General features: G+C 44.5%; 1 protein-coding gene across 1 annotated transcript; it reads left to right on the top strand.

Moving 5' to 3' along the window:
• Window positions 1-6,298: 6,298 nt before the first annotated feature.
• On the top strand, window positions 6,299-6,980 carry LOC118618801 (SS18-like protein 2). Its single transcript, XM_036245289.1, has one exon. The coding sequence runs from the start codon at window positions 6,386-6,388 to the stop codon at window positions 6,617-6,619; it is 234 nt and encodes a 77-aa protein (XP_036101182.1). The 5' UTR covers window positions 6,299-6,385; the 3' UTR covers window positions 6,620-6,980.
• The last annotated feature ends 5,210 nt before the right edge of the window (window positions 6,981-12,190 follow it).

Below are 12,190 nucleotides of genomic sequence, written 5' to 3'. Positions count from 1 at the left end.
ACACAGAACCAAGGGCGCAGAGCAGGACCCCAGCACAGGCTCCTCCGCGTGCCAGGCTTCGTGGTGGCTGGCTCCGGTGCTGGGTGGAGGCAGCAAGCCCGGCCTCGGGGCCTCAGCAGGTCGGTGACAACACGGCAGCCGCCTGGTTTCCGAACCTCTTGACATTATAAGTCCCGGGCTCACGATGAGCGAGAAGACAGTACTCCTTTTCCTTAGAAACCTTGTTTTAAAGGAGGGGAAAGGCTTTGAGATGTTCTTCCCTCCTGGGGTTCTTGGTGCACAATTGTGATTCCTTAAGTTTTCCTCTATCTTCTGTAATTTGTCAGAATTTTCTTTAAAAATTTTTTTTCCTTTTATTGATTTTAGAGAAAGAAGAAAGGAGAGGGAGAGAGAGATAGAAACATTGATGAGAGAAAACATTGAATGCCCGCCTCCTGCACGCCCCCCACTGGGGATCTAGCCCACAGCCTGGGCATGGGCCCTGACCGGGAATTGAACCGGTGACCTCTTGGTGCAGGGTCAATGCTCAACCACTGAGCCACACCAGCCGGGCTGCATTTCTTATTGGGATGATCACCTTTTTGTTTAAACAAAGAACAGAGGGCAGAGCCTCGCACAAAGACCCAGGGCATGGCCTTCGAGAGGCCCAGAGCCCTGGATGCCGCTCGTAACTGACCAAGGAGAGAAGGGGGAACCTCTGGCATCAACTCTTGGGCCTGAAATCAGCCACCTGACTTGTCAGCTGGGGAGTTCTTGCGTAGGAGGAGTGGGCCCTTTATTGTGAACGACACTCGCTCTGAGAGACCACCAATGGTCTCAGAGGGCGTGCAGTTGAAGACAGGTCAGGGCAGGCAGCAGGCCCGACAGGTGGGCTCAGTTGGAGCTGTCCATGGTGCGTATCCATCAACTGCCTGTTAGCTCTTCCTCTTGGGCTCTCAACCCAGCTGCAAACCATCTTGCATTCGCCCTTGATCAGGACCCCATCCCCCTCACACTGGCCGGCCACTGATGTTTCTCGTTGAATTTTAACGTTGGTCTCTTCAGCTTCTTACTTGACTGACCGCGCTTCTTCTAACTCGGACTGAATCTATTTCTGCCCTGTGCATTCAGGAGGCCACATTGTTCTGCTGGGATCTCCACCACATGCCCTAGGATTTCTTTTCTGGTCAAAAGAGAACCGTGTTCTGTGGAGAACAAAGAAAACGTCCTCAGCTTTTCAAATTTAAATGAACTTCTGGCAGAAGCTTTCTGGCTGTTTGATTGCTAGGGGCTGAAAGGCAACTCGCAGCTTCGTAATAATGGAAGCTGAGATAGGGCACTTTGGAAACTTGTTGTCTCCTAAGGCTGAACATTGGATTCAAAGTCATAAAATATTTGCAACCTGTATATCTAGGGTTTATTCCATACTTGGGCAGGGAACGTGTCAGTTCAAACCTTAAAAACTGTGATGGATCTCAACTTGATTAAAATTTCACTTATTCTGTATGACAAATGACTTCCCTTTCAATTCCAGATGAAAATCAAAGGGTGTTAGTCAGTTCCAGGTAAATGTTGACTCTGCTAGCTCATAAAAAAGCACTTAGACGTGATGGATGGGACTAACAAGTGACATGAGATCTCTTTAGCAAAAACGAGCACTCTGACAATATTTTGTACAAGTAGGTAAGTTAGAAGTGTTGTACTAGCAATTATTAGCCAAGTGTTAGCCTTTCTGGAAATTAAGTGATGCTGTATGTCTAAATTAGAAACCACATACAATATAAAAACCACTGAATATGTTATGAAAGGCAGGCATGTCATATAAGACAGCGCTGCCATACTCAGAGATCACAAATGGCTTATTGTAACCTAAACAAATATGGCAATAATGCAAAATCTACAGTTTTTAAATTACCATTTTCTCCCTAATTGCTCTGAGTAAATCATGAAGGGCTTATCTCTACATTTACCCCCTCTTTTTAAATACTCTCTCTCTGGTTCAACATTTATTTAGTACCTTTCTGGGGGCCCCTTGGGCTGTTGCTCTGAATCCCCTGGTCTAACTGTGGAGCACACAAGTATGTGTAGAGCATACACCTGAGGATTCTGGGAAGACAGAAGTTGAATGTGTCCCTAATGCCTTTTGTCCCACTATTGATCACCCTTTCCCCGTCAGATAGGAGCTGGGGTATCTGAAGGAATGGCCAAAGGATATGAATGAGGCCTTGGCTCTGTCAGTGCCCCTCCCCATTGTGTCTGGAGATCGGTAAACACTCCCTGGAATGGGAACTTGGTGGGTCCCAGGAAGCCTCCACTTTTGAGGACCTGTGACTATCTCAGAAGATGGCCAGAGGTTCCCCAGATGCAGGAATCTGTCAAGGAGCTGCCACGTGTCTAGAAAGCAGAATTGCTGCATATTTGGGCTGAGTCTCTCATAGCCATCCTTCTCTGGGCTGCAAGTGCAGAGAGAGGGGGATGGTTTATTCTGGTACCACGGACAAGGGGTGGCAGCTTACCTGCTGGAGGGAATTCTGCTGGCTGGCTGGGCGAGACATGGATTGCTGCGCGCGCACACACACACACACACACACACACACACTCACTGTTATTGGAGCGCTTGATCTGGCTTGAAGCCCCTCAACAGCTTTATCTGACCCCAGTGAGTGAGTAAAAACAAAATGACTAAAACATAAGCAGATTGAAATGTGTTATGTGTCATTGTAGTTCAGCCAAGACTGATAAGAGGACACATGACTGGACATATTCTGGTCAATTTCTGATGCACAATGACAAAGAGAAAATCTTTATATTTTAAGACAGAATGAACAGGTTACTTACAGGGGAAAAAAGAAGACTAGAAATTGCTCTTCTGCAGCTCTGGAAGCTCATCAGATACTGTGTGTAGATTTCCAAGAAAAAGCTCCTATTCTGAGAATGTGGTCTACAGCAACGATATCATCACCTGTGGGGCAGGGCGAAAGAAATGACAAACATTCAGGATTCAGACATTGTATCACCCACACCCCGCATCTGTAGGCAGCAGTCAAAAATAGACTCTAACTAAACAAGAAATGAATCACTACAGAGACTTCGATGTGGGAGAGGATGAGAAGGAGAAGGAACAGCAGAAGTTACATCCCGTTAGTTCAATCTCAATGGATTCCAGGGGGTGACTGGGTCTCATGTGTAAAATAAAAATTCTGAAATAGAAGAAACAATCTACTTTTTAAAATCTTAAAGCAGTTCTGAAACGAAACCACTAAAAATATGAAATGATGTAATCAAAACTGAGGAGTCGGCGTTGGGAGCGATGAAGTAGGAAGGAGAGAGAATAGTTACAAGTTCTCAGGAGACAAGGAAGTAAGAATATGGAAGGATTTTATCTGCCATAATGGGGAAGAGGCAGAAGAGGGTGGGAGAGGGTGTCTGGTGAGGGAAATGGCTGATTTCCTGTTGGATAAAACCAACGTGTGTTTGGTCATGAGTGTCGTGAGTGGTGACTGGTAGGAAAGTGGCAGAAGACAGCACTTTAAATATTAACTATAGCCCTGGCCAGTTTGGCTCAGCAGTTAGAGCATTGGCTTGAGGATCAGAGAGTCCTGGGTTCGGTTCCTGCTAAGGGCATGTACCTCGGTTGCAGTTTGTCTCCAGTCCCAGTTGGGGTCGTGTGGGTGGCAACCACTCGATGTGTCTTTCTCATGTCGATGTTTCTCTCTTTCTCTTCCTCCCTTTCTCCCTCCTGCTTATCTGCAGATAAATGCAAAAAAAAAAAAAAAAAAAAAAAAAATCCTCAGATGAGGATAAAAAAAAAAATTAACAATAAACATTTAAGATGTGAGTGTTTACTTGGTCACATCAGTAATAAAAGAAAAAGAAAAAGAGAAAGCCAGAAAGTAAAATGAATGTAAGATGGAAGGGATAAAGTCAAAATTGGAAACAAAAGGAAGGGAAATAATTCTAGGGAAACAGAGGAAACAGAAAGAACTCAGGAGCGACAACATTAATACTAGGCAAGGTGAAGTTTAAAGATAAAAACACTAAACATAACAAAGAGGGACGTTTTAGAATAATAAAATACCCAGTTATTGAAAAGAAATTGTGTGAACTTACTTCAATCAGCATAATAATTAAATAATAAAAACTTTTAGAAATGCAAAAAGAACTTGATTAAACAATGGGAAATGTTAATGTACTTTCAGAATCAGGCTAAGTAGGTTAAAAATAGGTAAGGACAGAGATAAATCAAATAATGTAATAAACAAATTTGTATGTGTAATATATATCTTTGGGTTAAGAATATAGGGATTTTTCCTTATGGCTCAGGAAATATGAAAAAGTTGGCCATATATGAGCCACAAGGAAAACCTTACCAAAATAACCAAAATACTTCATTGGCCACATTCTCTGATAATAAAAAAGTGTAATGATAAATTTATAATAAGAATATGGAACACTCTTAAATAACATAAAATTAATGGAGAAATATAAAAAAAGAATAAAAAGGAGAACATATTATACAAGAATATGGGGTGTGTGTGAAAGTATTGTCTCTCAGTGCCTTGATTAATAGAGAATACAGGCTAAGAACATAGGAAATTATGCTCATTTGTGAACTTATAATAGAACAAAATTAACAAAAGAATATAGAAAACTCAAATTAGTAAAAATAAAAATTGAAATAAATGAAAAAATTGTACTGAAGATAAATAAATGAAAAACTATATTCTTTTTGCAAAACCCAATAAAAACATAAGCCCTCGAAGGAAAAATACCAAAATTATACAAGATTGAAAAGAGGAGAGAGAAACAGAAGAAATGAAAATAATTAGAAGAGATTACTATGTGCAGTCCTTGGCAGCAAATTTGGAAACCTAGAGAGGAAAGTGATGGTTTTATGGTAAACAAGAAATGACCCAAGTTGGAATAAAGAGACAGGAAATTTGAATAGACTTTAGAAGATGCTGAAAGTGGGATTAAAATCTATTATTAAAAAGCCCCAAGAATTTCTAGTTACGTATCTGAGTTCTATATAACATTGAAAGAAAAAATAATTCCCAAATCATGCGCATTAACCCAGATTATAGGTAAAGATGGAAAGAACCCCGATTTATTTTTTGAAGCCTGTAGAAATTAAACTTCAAAACATGTAGAGCTAGTACAAAGAAACAGTGTAGGTAAATCTCTCTTATAGAGATATGAAAATTTTAAATGAAATGTTAGCAAATAGAATAAAAAAAATATACTGACCAAGTAGTGCTCATCCAAGGAATGCAAGGAAGGTTCAATATCAGGAACTAGATCAACATAGTACATCAAAATGTGGAGGAGAAAACTAATATGGTCATATACGGGGGCATCAAACATATTTGATGTAACATAATTAAAATGTTTTAATATTATTGTAAGTAAGATGTAAATAAATAGCAACTGCTTACATATATTGAAAGAGCTTTCCAAAAATAATTGTTAATGTCCAAAAAAAAAAAAAAAAAAGAGAGTGAAGACTAATCAGAGACAAAGTTATGTATTTTTCAACAAATACAAATAAAATAATAAATTAAAAAATATTCGAATTGTTTTGCTGATTATACTCACTTTCATAGGAGAAAAAACGAAACAAGTGCTATAAAGGTTGGGAAATAAAGTATCCTATCCTCACAGTTGTCCCCTTTCTGCACTTCTGTCATGGGGAAGGTCAAGGTAAATTCTACAGTGTCACATGGCATTAGTTAAGGAACAGGTTTTACCCATCAAAGGGAAAATTCAAAGACCAGAGTTAGTAAGACAGATGCATGCAGGCCCTCGGGTTCTCAACATGGAAAGCTGAGGTGGTTTGGGGCGTCTCTGAATGTGGCATCTCTGAGTCCCATTCCAGCGGAGGGCCCCTCCTCGCCCAGCCTCTCCCCTAGAGGACGAGCCTGAGAAGGTATCTGCACGCTGGAAGAATACAGATGCTGCTTGAAACGGAGCATCCTGGGCGTAGAGCGACAAATGTTCCCAGTGCATTCTGGGAAAGCCAGTTGCCTTGCGTCTGGGTGTCCTGGCGAAGGCGGATCTCGGTCCTGATGGGACGTTACAGGACCTCAGCCAGAGACAGCCTCTGAGCGGAGTTCCATGCGGCTCCGCTTGCTGGCGAGAAGGGGAGACCCTGGAATGAGTATCAGGGTCCGTTTGGGACACTCCTGCTTCTTGAATAATGGAAAGAAAAGGCAAAGATATTTAATTTGGTCAGAGATACAATTTTATAAAAGAAAAATCCAGAAAGCTTGACTTTAAAACACATATAAGATTAATATATAAAAATAGTTCCGGGCGCCCGCGGAGCAGCTGGAGCCGCTGGTTGGCTCTGCTCCGGCCGCGGCGGGGTTCACCGGCCCGAGGCCGGGTTCCAAGCTGGCCCCCCGGAATGTCGGTGGCCTTCGTTCCCGACTGGCTGAGAGGCAAGGCGCAAGTCAACCAGGAGACCATCCAGCGGCTCCTGGAGGAGAATGACCAGCTAATCCGCTGTATCGTGGAGTATCAGAACAAAGGCCGGGCGAATGAGTGCGTCCAGTACCAGCATGTGTTACATAGAAATCTCATTTATTTGGCTACCATTGCAGATGCGAACCCTACCAGTCCTTCAAAAGTAATGGAATAACCTTCCGCCTGGCTGTTGTGAGGAGTAATGGAATGTAATCCACTTCATGTGAATTGGAGTCAGGATCTTTACCAACTGAACTGCTGAAAACATGAAGGAAATCTCTGGCTCTTTTTAAAGGAAATGTGAAGAAAGCTACTAAATTAACTGTATTTCAGTGTATCATGGGCAGGGAAACTAAGCCTGCTTTCTTAGCTTCAACCCGAAGAGGAAACCGAGCAGCTGCCTGGCAATCAGAAGGAACCGGGGAGGCTCCCAGCTGAGGCCCTGCCAGTTGGACATGTAACTGCGTTTCCCCTTCGACCAGTTTGGAGCTCTGGACCCCTGCCTGCTCTTTTCAGGTTGCTTCGAAATAAAGTTCGTCTTTAAAAAAAAAAAAAAATAGTTCCTTAACTGTTAGCAATTCCCAGCTAAACATGGAAATGTGGAAAATTTAATTCACAATAATAACAAAAGCTATGAAATATCCAGAAATTATTTTAATAAGAAAGGTACATGAAAAATAATTATAATATTTTTGAGGGTTGGAAAATACATATATTTTTAATCCTCACCTGAGGACATTTTTGCATTTATCTTCAGATAGAGCAGGAGGGGGTGGGGAGAGATAAACATTGATGTGAGACAGACACATCAACTGGTTGCCACCCACATGACCCTGGGGAACTGAACCCAGGACTCTCTGGTATGCAGGCTGACGCTTTAACTGCTGAGCCAAACTGGCCAGGATGAGGGTTGGAAAAGAGTTTCAGCATCACAAAGACATACCTGACTATTGATAGAAATGTTTAATTACTGAAAATCATAAATAAATTTCTGTAAAATTTATATATTGTACGTAATGAAATCCTAAAGAGAGTCACATTTTAAATGAGATAAAATCTCCCTATAGAAGACAAATGTCTGACAATAAACAAGAAAATAATGCCAGATATCAGTGTACTATACCGTCCCCAACAGAATAAAAGTTACCGAGAACCATAAACAGATCCCGGATATACAGAAATTTACTATGTGACAGGTTAGTATTCAATTTTAATTGTTATATACAGTATTTCTTTAATAAATGTTGCTGGCACAAATGGAAATTTATTAAGAGGAAAATAAAATTAGACTCTCCCCTCATATACAAAACAAAATTTCAGATAAAGTCAAAACCTAAATGAAAATTTAAAAACATTTAAATCTTAAAAGATAATTTATGTGACCAGGAATTGAGGAAGACAAATCCAGATGCTATAAAAAGATACCACATAAACAACACAAGTGGACAGATGATGGCTTAGAAAAGCATGTGCAAGGAATGTTTTCTCTTTTCTTTAAATGCAAACAACTGAGTTTGGGAGGAAACAAGCAAAAAGGACAAAATGGTCACATGTGACCTAATTCCATTTCCTGTGTTTCTAGAGCAACATCGGAAATACATTCAATAAGTGTTCATGGAGTTGTTTCAGGATTAGCAGTGTTTTAGGTGACTTGTACTTGTTTAAACTTTTATGTATTGCTCAAAATTTTTAATCACGATTGTGTTTAACTCATATATTTAGCAAGAAGCTTTTTACAATTTGGAAATAAAAAACATCCACATCATTTGGGGGAAATGATTGTGGACATTAGATCCCTGTGATCTCTGATATTCTGAAATTTGCACGGACTGGCTCTGTTTTTTTTTTAAAATGCTGTCATTTCAGAAAATGTGTTCCTGGTTGAGCCTGCTGTCAACATTGAATTCACATTTAGACAGAAGCCCTTGGTCAGGTCGCACAATGAACCAGGCCACTGCCCACTTCTTAGGGCTTTGACGTCATGTTTGTACCCTTTATTCTGCCCTCGCTGGTGGCCGCAGGGTCTATTCCCCCACCCCAACCTTGCCTGGATTTCCCTGGGCTTCTGTCTTGTGGATCCGTGCGTCACAGGACAGAGGGACAAGCCCCACGGATGGTGTCAGAGGTACCCTGTCATTTATTTTTTGGGTATTGAAAGGCACCAGCTGCCCTCCAGAACACCAGTAACTCCCCAGGAAGAAAATGGTACCTTGTGTGTCCTCCCTGCAGTAGATAAATGATGCCAGCAATTTCATCATGTTCTATAGTGACAGGTTAGTAGTATGAGGGACAACCTTTGCTCAGATGTTTCCTGTTCTGGCTCCAGGAGGATGTGAATGTGGTCAGGGCCTCTTTATTCTGTTCAGCAGGCTCTACCGGGAGGCTCCCTGAGCTCCCGAAGGTCACACAGAGTTGGTGAGGGAACCGGATGTAGGAGCCCTCAAAAGTCACAGGACTGATGGGACTTGAAGGGACCCCCAGGTTCCACGTCCTGACTTTAAACAGGTCTGTGCCCACAAATTGGGTTGTTAAATCACGTCTTTGTGAGCACACACTCATTCAGGTTTTTCTTTCCTCCTGTGTGGACAGTGGGGCCACCAGAAATGACATGTCCTCATGTTCACACGTGTGGAGGGTGCTGTTTCCCAGAACCTGGGTGACTAGTGTTCATGGTTCATGAAGGTCACAGAAACAACTAAAACAGAGACTGGAATTTTTTACCTCGGGTTCTGTAAAGATGACCAAAACACTGTTGAGGTCGACTGAAACCCCGCTAAAGACTTAGAGACTCGCCCTGGCCAGTTTGGCTCAGCAGTTAGAGCGTCGGCCTGTGGTCCCGAGAGACCCGGGTTTGGTTCCCGCTGAGGGCACGTACTTCGGTTGCAGTTTGTCCCCGGCCCTGGTTGGTCATTGGTCGTGCGGGTGGCAGCCACTCGATGTGTCCCTTCACGTCGATGTTTCTCTCTCTCTCTCCCTCTCCCTTCCTCTCTTTCCCTCCCACTCTATCTGTACAAAAAATGGAAAAATATCCTCGGGTGAGGATTAAAAAAAAAAAAAAAGACTTAGAGACTCACGGGTTGACTCAGTTAACCAGGTGTAATTGTAGCCTATGTACCTACGTGAGTGTGTGTGTGAATGTATGTGAGTGTGTGAGCGTGAGAGTGTGTATGTGTGTGAGTGTATGTGTGTGTGAATGTATGTGTGTGAATGTATGTGAGTGTGGTATAATTGTGTGTGTGTATGTGTGTGAGTGTGTGAATGTATGTGAGTGGTGTGTGTCAATGTGAGTGTGTGCGAGTAAATGAGTGTGTGTTGTGTGTCAATATGTGAGTATGTGAATGTGTGAGTGTGTGAATAAATGTGTATTTGTGTGTGTGAATGTGAGTGAGCGTGTATGAATGTGTTTGTGAATGTGTTTGTGTGAGTGTGTATGAGTGTTTGTGTGTGTGAGTGTGTGTGAGTGTGTGTATGTGTATGTGTGTGAGTGTTGTGTGTGAATGTGTGTGTATGTGAGTGTGTGTGTGAATGTGTGAGTGTGAATGTATGTGAATGATGTAAGTTTGTGTGTGAATGTATGTGAGTGGTGTGTGTGAATGTGTGTGCGAGTGATGAGTGTGTGTGTCAATATGTATGTGAATGTGTGTGAATAAATGTGTGTGTGTGAATGTGAGCGTGTATGAATGTGTGAATGTGTGTTTGTGAGTGTGTGTGTGAGTGTGTATGAATGTGTGTTTGTGTGTATGGGTGTGTTTGTGAGTGTGTGAGTGTGAGAGTGCGTGAGTGTGTGCGAGTTCGAGTGTGAACCTCTCTCGGACAAGCCCTGCATGGAGCAGGTGCTCTGAGGAGGCCTGAACTGCAGTGCTCGGCTGGGAGCGCCCTCTGCCTCCCAGCTGCGGAATCCAGCCGACCATCCAGCTCAGTCCAGGGCCGGCTGATGTTTCTTCATTCTCCCGTCTCCATGTTCTCCATTCATCTTCCCTCTGTGCAGAGCAATTATCCTGAGCAATTACTTGCTTATATCAGGAAATTGAGTACCAGTTGGCCTATAACTGCTCATTCCAAGAATTCTCTCCCTGTGCAGGGGGGGTCTGTCTCCCTGACCCGAGGACCCTCTCGTTGGCCCTGGGGGATGGGTGTCAGGTCAAGGAGAAGGTCTCCTACTGCACAGGATTTCCTGAGGTCCTGAACCCCTCTGGGTGCTGGTATCGAACCTCTCTTTCTGCCGTTGGCAACTGGAATTTGTGCCTAAGCATTTCAAGTCAATTAGGTTAGAAATTCATAGCATTAAAAAAAAAAGAATTTTGATTACATACAGCCATTTCATTATACACCTGTCTGTCTATCCCCCCTCTCTCCCTGACTGTCAAGTCCCTGGTGGTGCTTATTCTACGCACAGGGGTGGGCCCACGTGGGAACGCAGTGAGGGTTGGTTTCCCGTCCCCTGCTGGTGAGTTTGTTGTCATTCACTTGGACGAGGGACGTCGCATTCACAAGCTTATTTACAGTCCCTGTTCACTGGTTAACACAGCCGATCCCGAGAGTTGAAATAGAGACTGTCTGTCACTCAAAAAACTAGGAGTTCTCTGTTGGTGGTCAGGTCCCAGATTAAAGATCGTTTTGGAAAAACAGGGTTAGTAGACAGAAAACTGAAAACTGAACGCTACGGCTGATTTCCGATGTCATCTGGTCTCTGACCCCTGTCCCAGAAGCTTTGACAGGGTTGCAGTGCCGTTGTCAGGGCAACGTGGCTGCTCTGGCTCACTGGCTCCCCTGGAAGTATCTGGGAGAGAGTGAATGGAATCAGCCATTCCCTTAACCTCTTGTTCCAGTGGGGAACCTTGGGTCCTGCAGGTCCCTGAGCCCGCTGCCACCCCTGCTGGCCCCAGCTGCTGAGAGAGACGGGCTCTCAGGACCCACTCTAAGTTGGGCTGGGACCCCTTCTCCCCAAAGAGGCTGTGGGCAATGTGAGCTCAACAGAAGACCAGACTGAGTGAAGAGCGTGAACTCATCTCTACTCCTTGCACGCTCCCCCCACCCCAAGTGCCCATCCTCCTCTGAGATGTTTCTGACCATGCCTGAGCCAGAGGGAATCCATGTCCTGCGTCCTGTGACCTCCATCCGACCCTATCATCTGCTTTTCCTTCTAGCTCCCAATCTGGAAGGGCTCAGGCGCAAAGCCTCTGTTTGCTCCTAAACTGTCCTGTAGCAGGGCGTGTCCAGGGAAGCCTGGTGCTTGGTCCGCGGAGCACCAGGGCATCACCCTGCAGCAGTGCGCAAGGAACGTGCACCGGGCGTCACCCTGCAGCAGTGTGCAAGGAACGTGCAACGGGTGTCACCCTGCAGTAGTGCTCAAGGAACGTGCACCGGGCGTCACCCTGCAGCAGTGCGCAGGGAACGTGCACGGGGCGTCACCCTGCAGCAGTGCGCAGGGAACGTGCACGGGGCGTCACCCTGCAGCAGTGCGCAGGGAACGTGCACGGGGCGTCGCCCTGCAGCAGTGCGCAGGGAACGTGCACGGGGCGTCGCCCTGCAGCAGTGCGCAGGGAACGTGCACGGGGCGTCGCCCTGCAGCAGTGCGCAGGGAACGTGCACGGGGCGTCGCCCTGCAGCAGTGCGCAGGGAACGTGCACGGGGCGTCACTCAGCAGCAGTGCGCAGGGAACGTGCATGGGGCGTCGCCCTGCAGCAGTGCGCAGGGAACGTGCACGGGGCGTCGCCCTGCAGCAGTGCGCAGGGAACGTGTACGG

Source organism: Molossus molossus, unplaced genomic scaffold, assembly GCF_014108415.1.
Source record: "Molossus molossus isolate mMolMol1 unplaced genomic scaffold, mMolMol1.p scaffold_m16_p_6, whole genome shotgun sequence".
Taxonomy (NCBI): domain Eukaryota; kingdom Metazoa; phylum Chordata; class Mammalia; order Chiroptera; family Molossidae; genus Molossus; species Molossus molossus.
The sequence above is the reverse complement of the archived record's forward strand: the minus strand, read 5'-3'. Positions and strand labels throughout refer to the sequence as shown.

Bases quoted from the DNA above. Each gene is read 5' to 3' on its own strand.
- LOC118618801 (XM_036245289.1), top strand. From the start codon at position 6,386: ATGTCGGTGGCCTTCGTTCCCGACTGGCTGAGAGGCAAGGCGCAAGTC.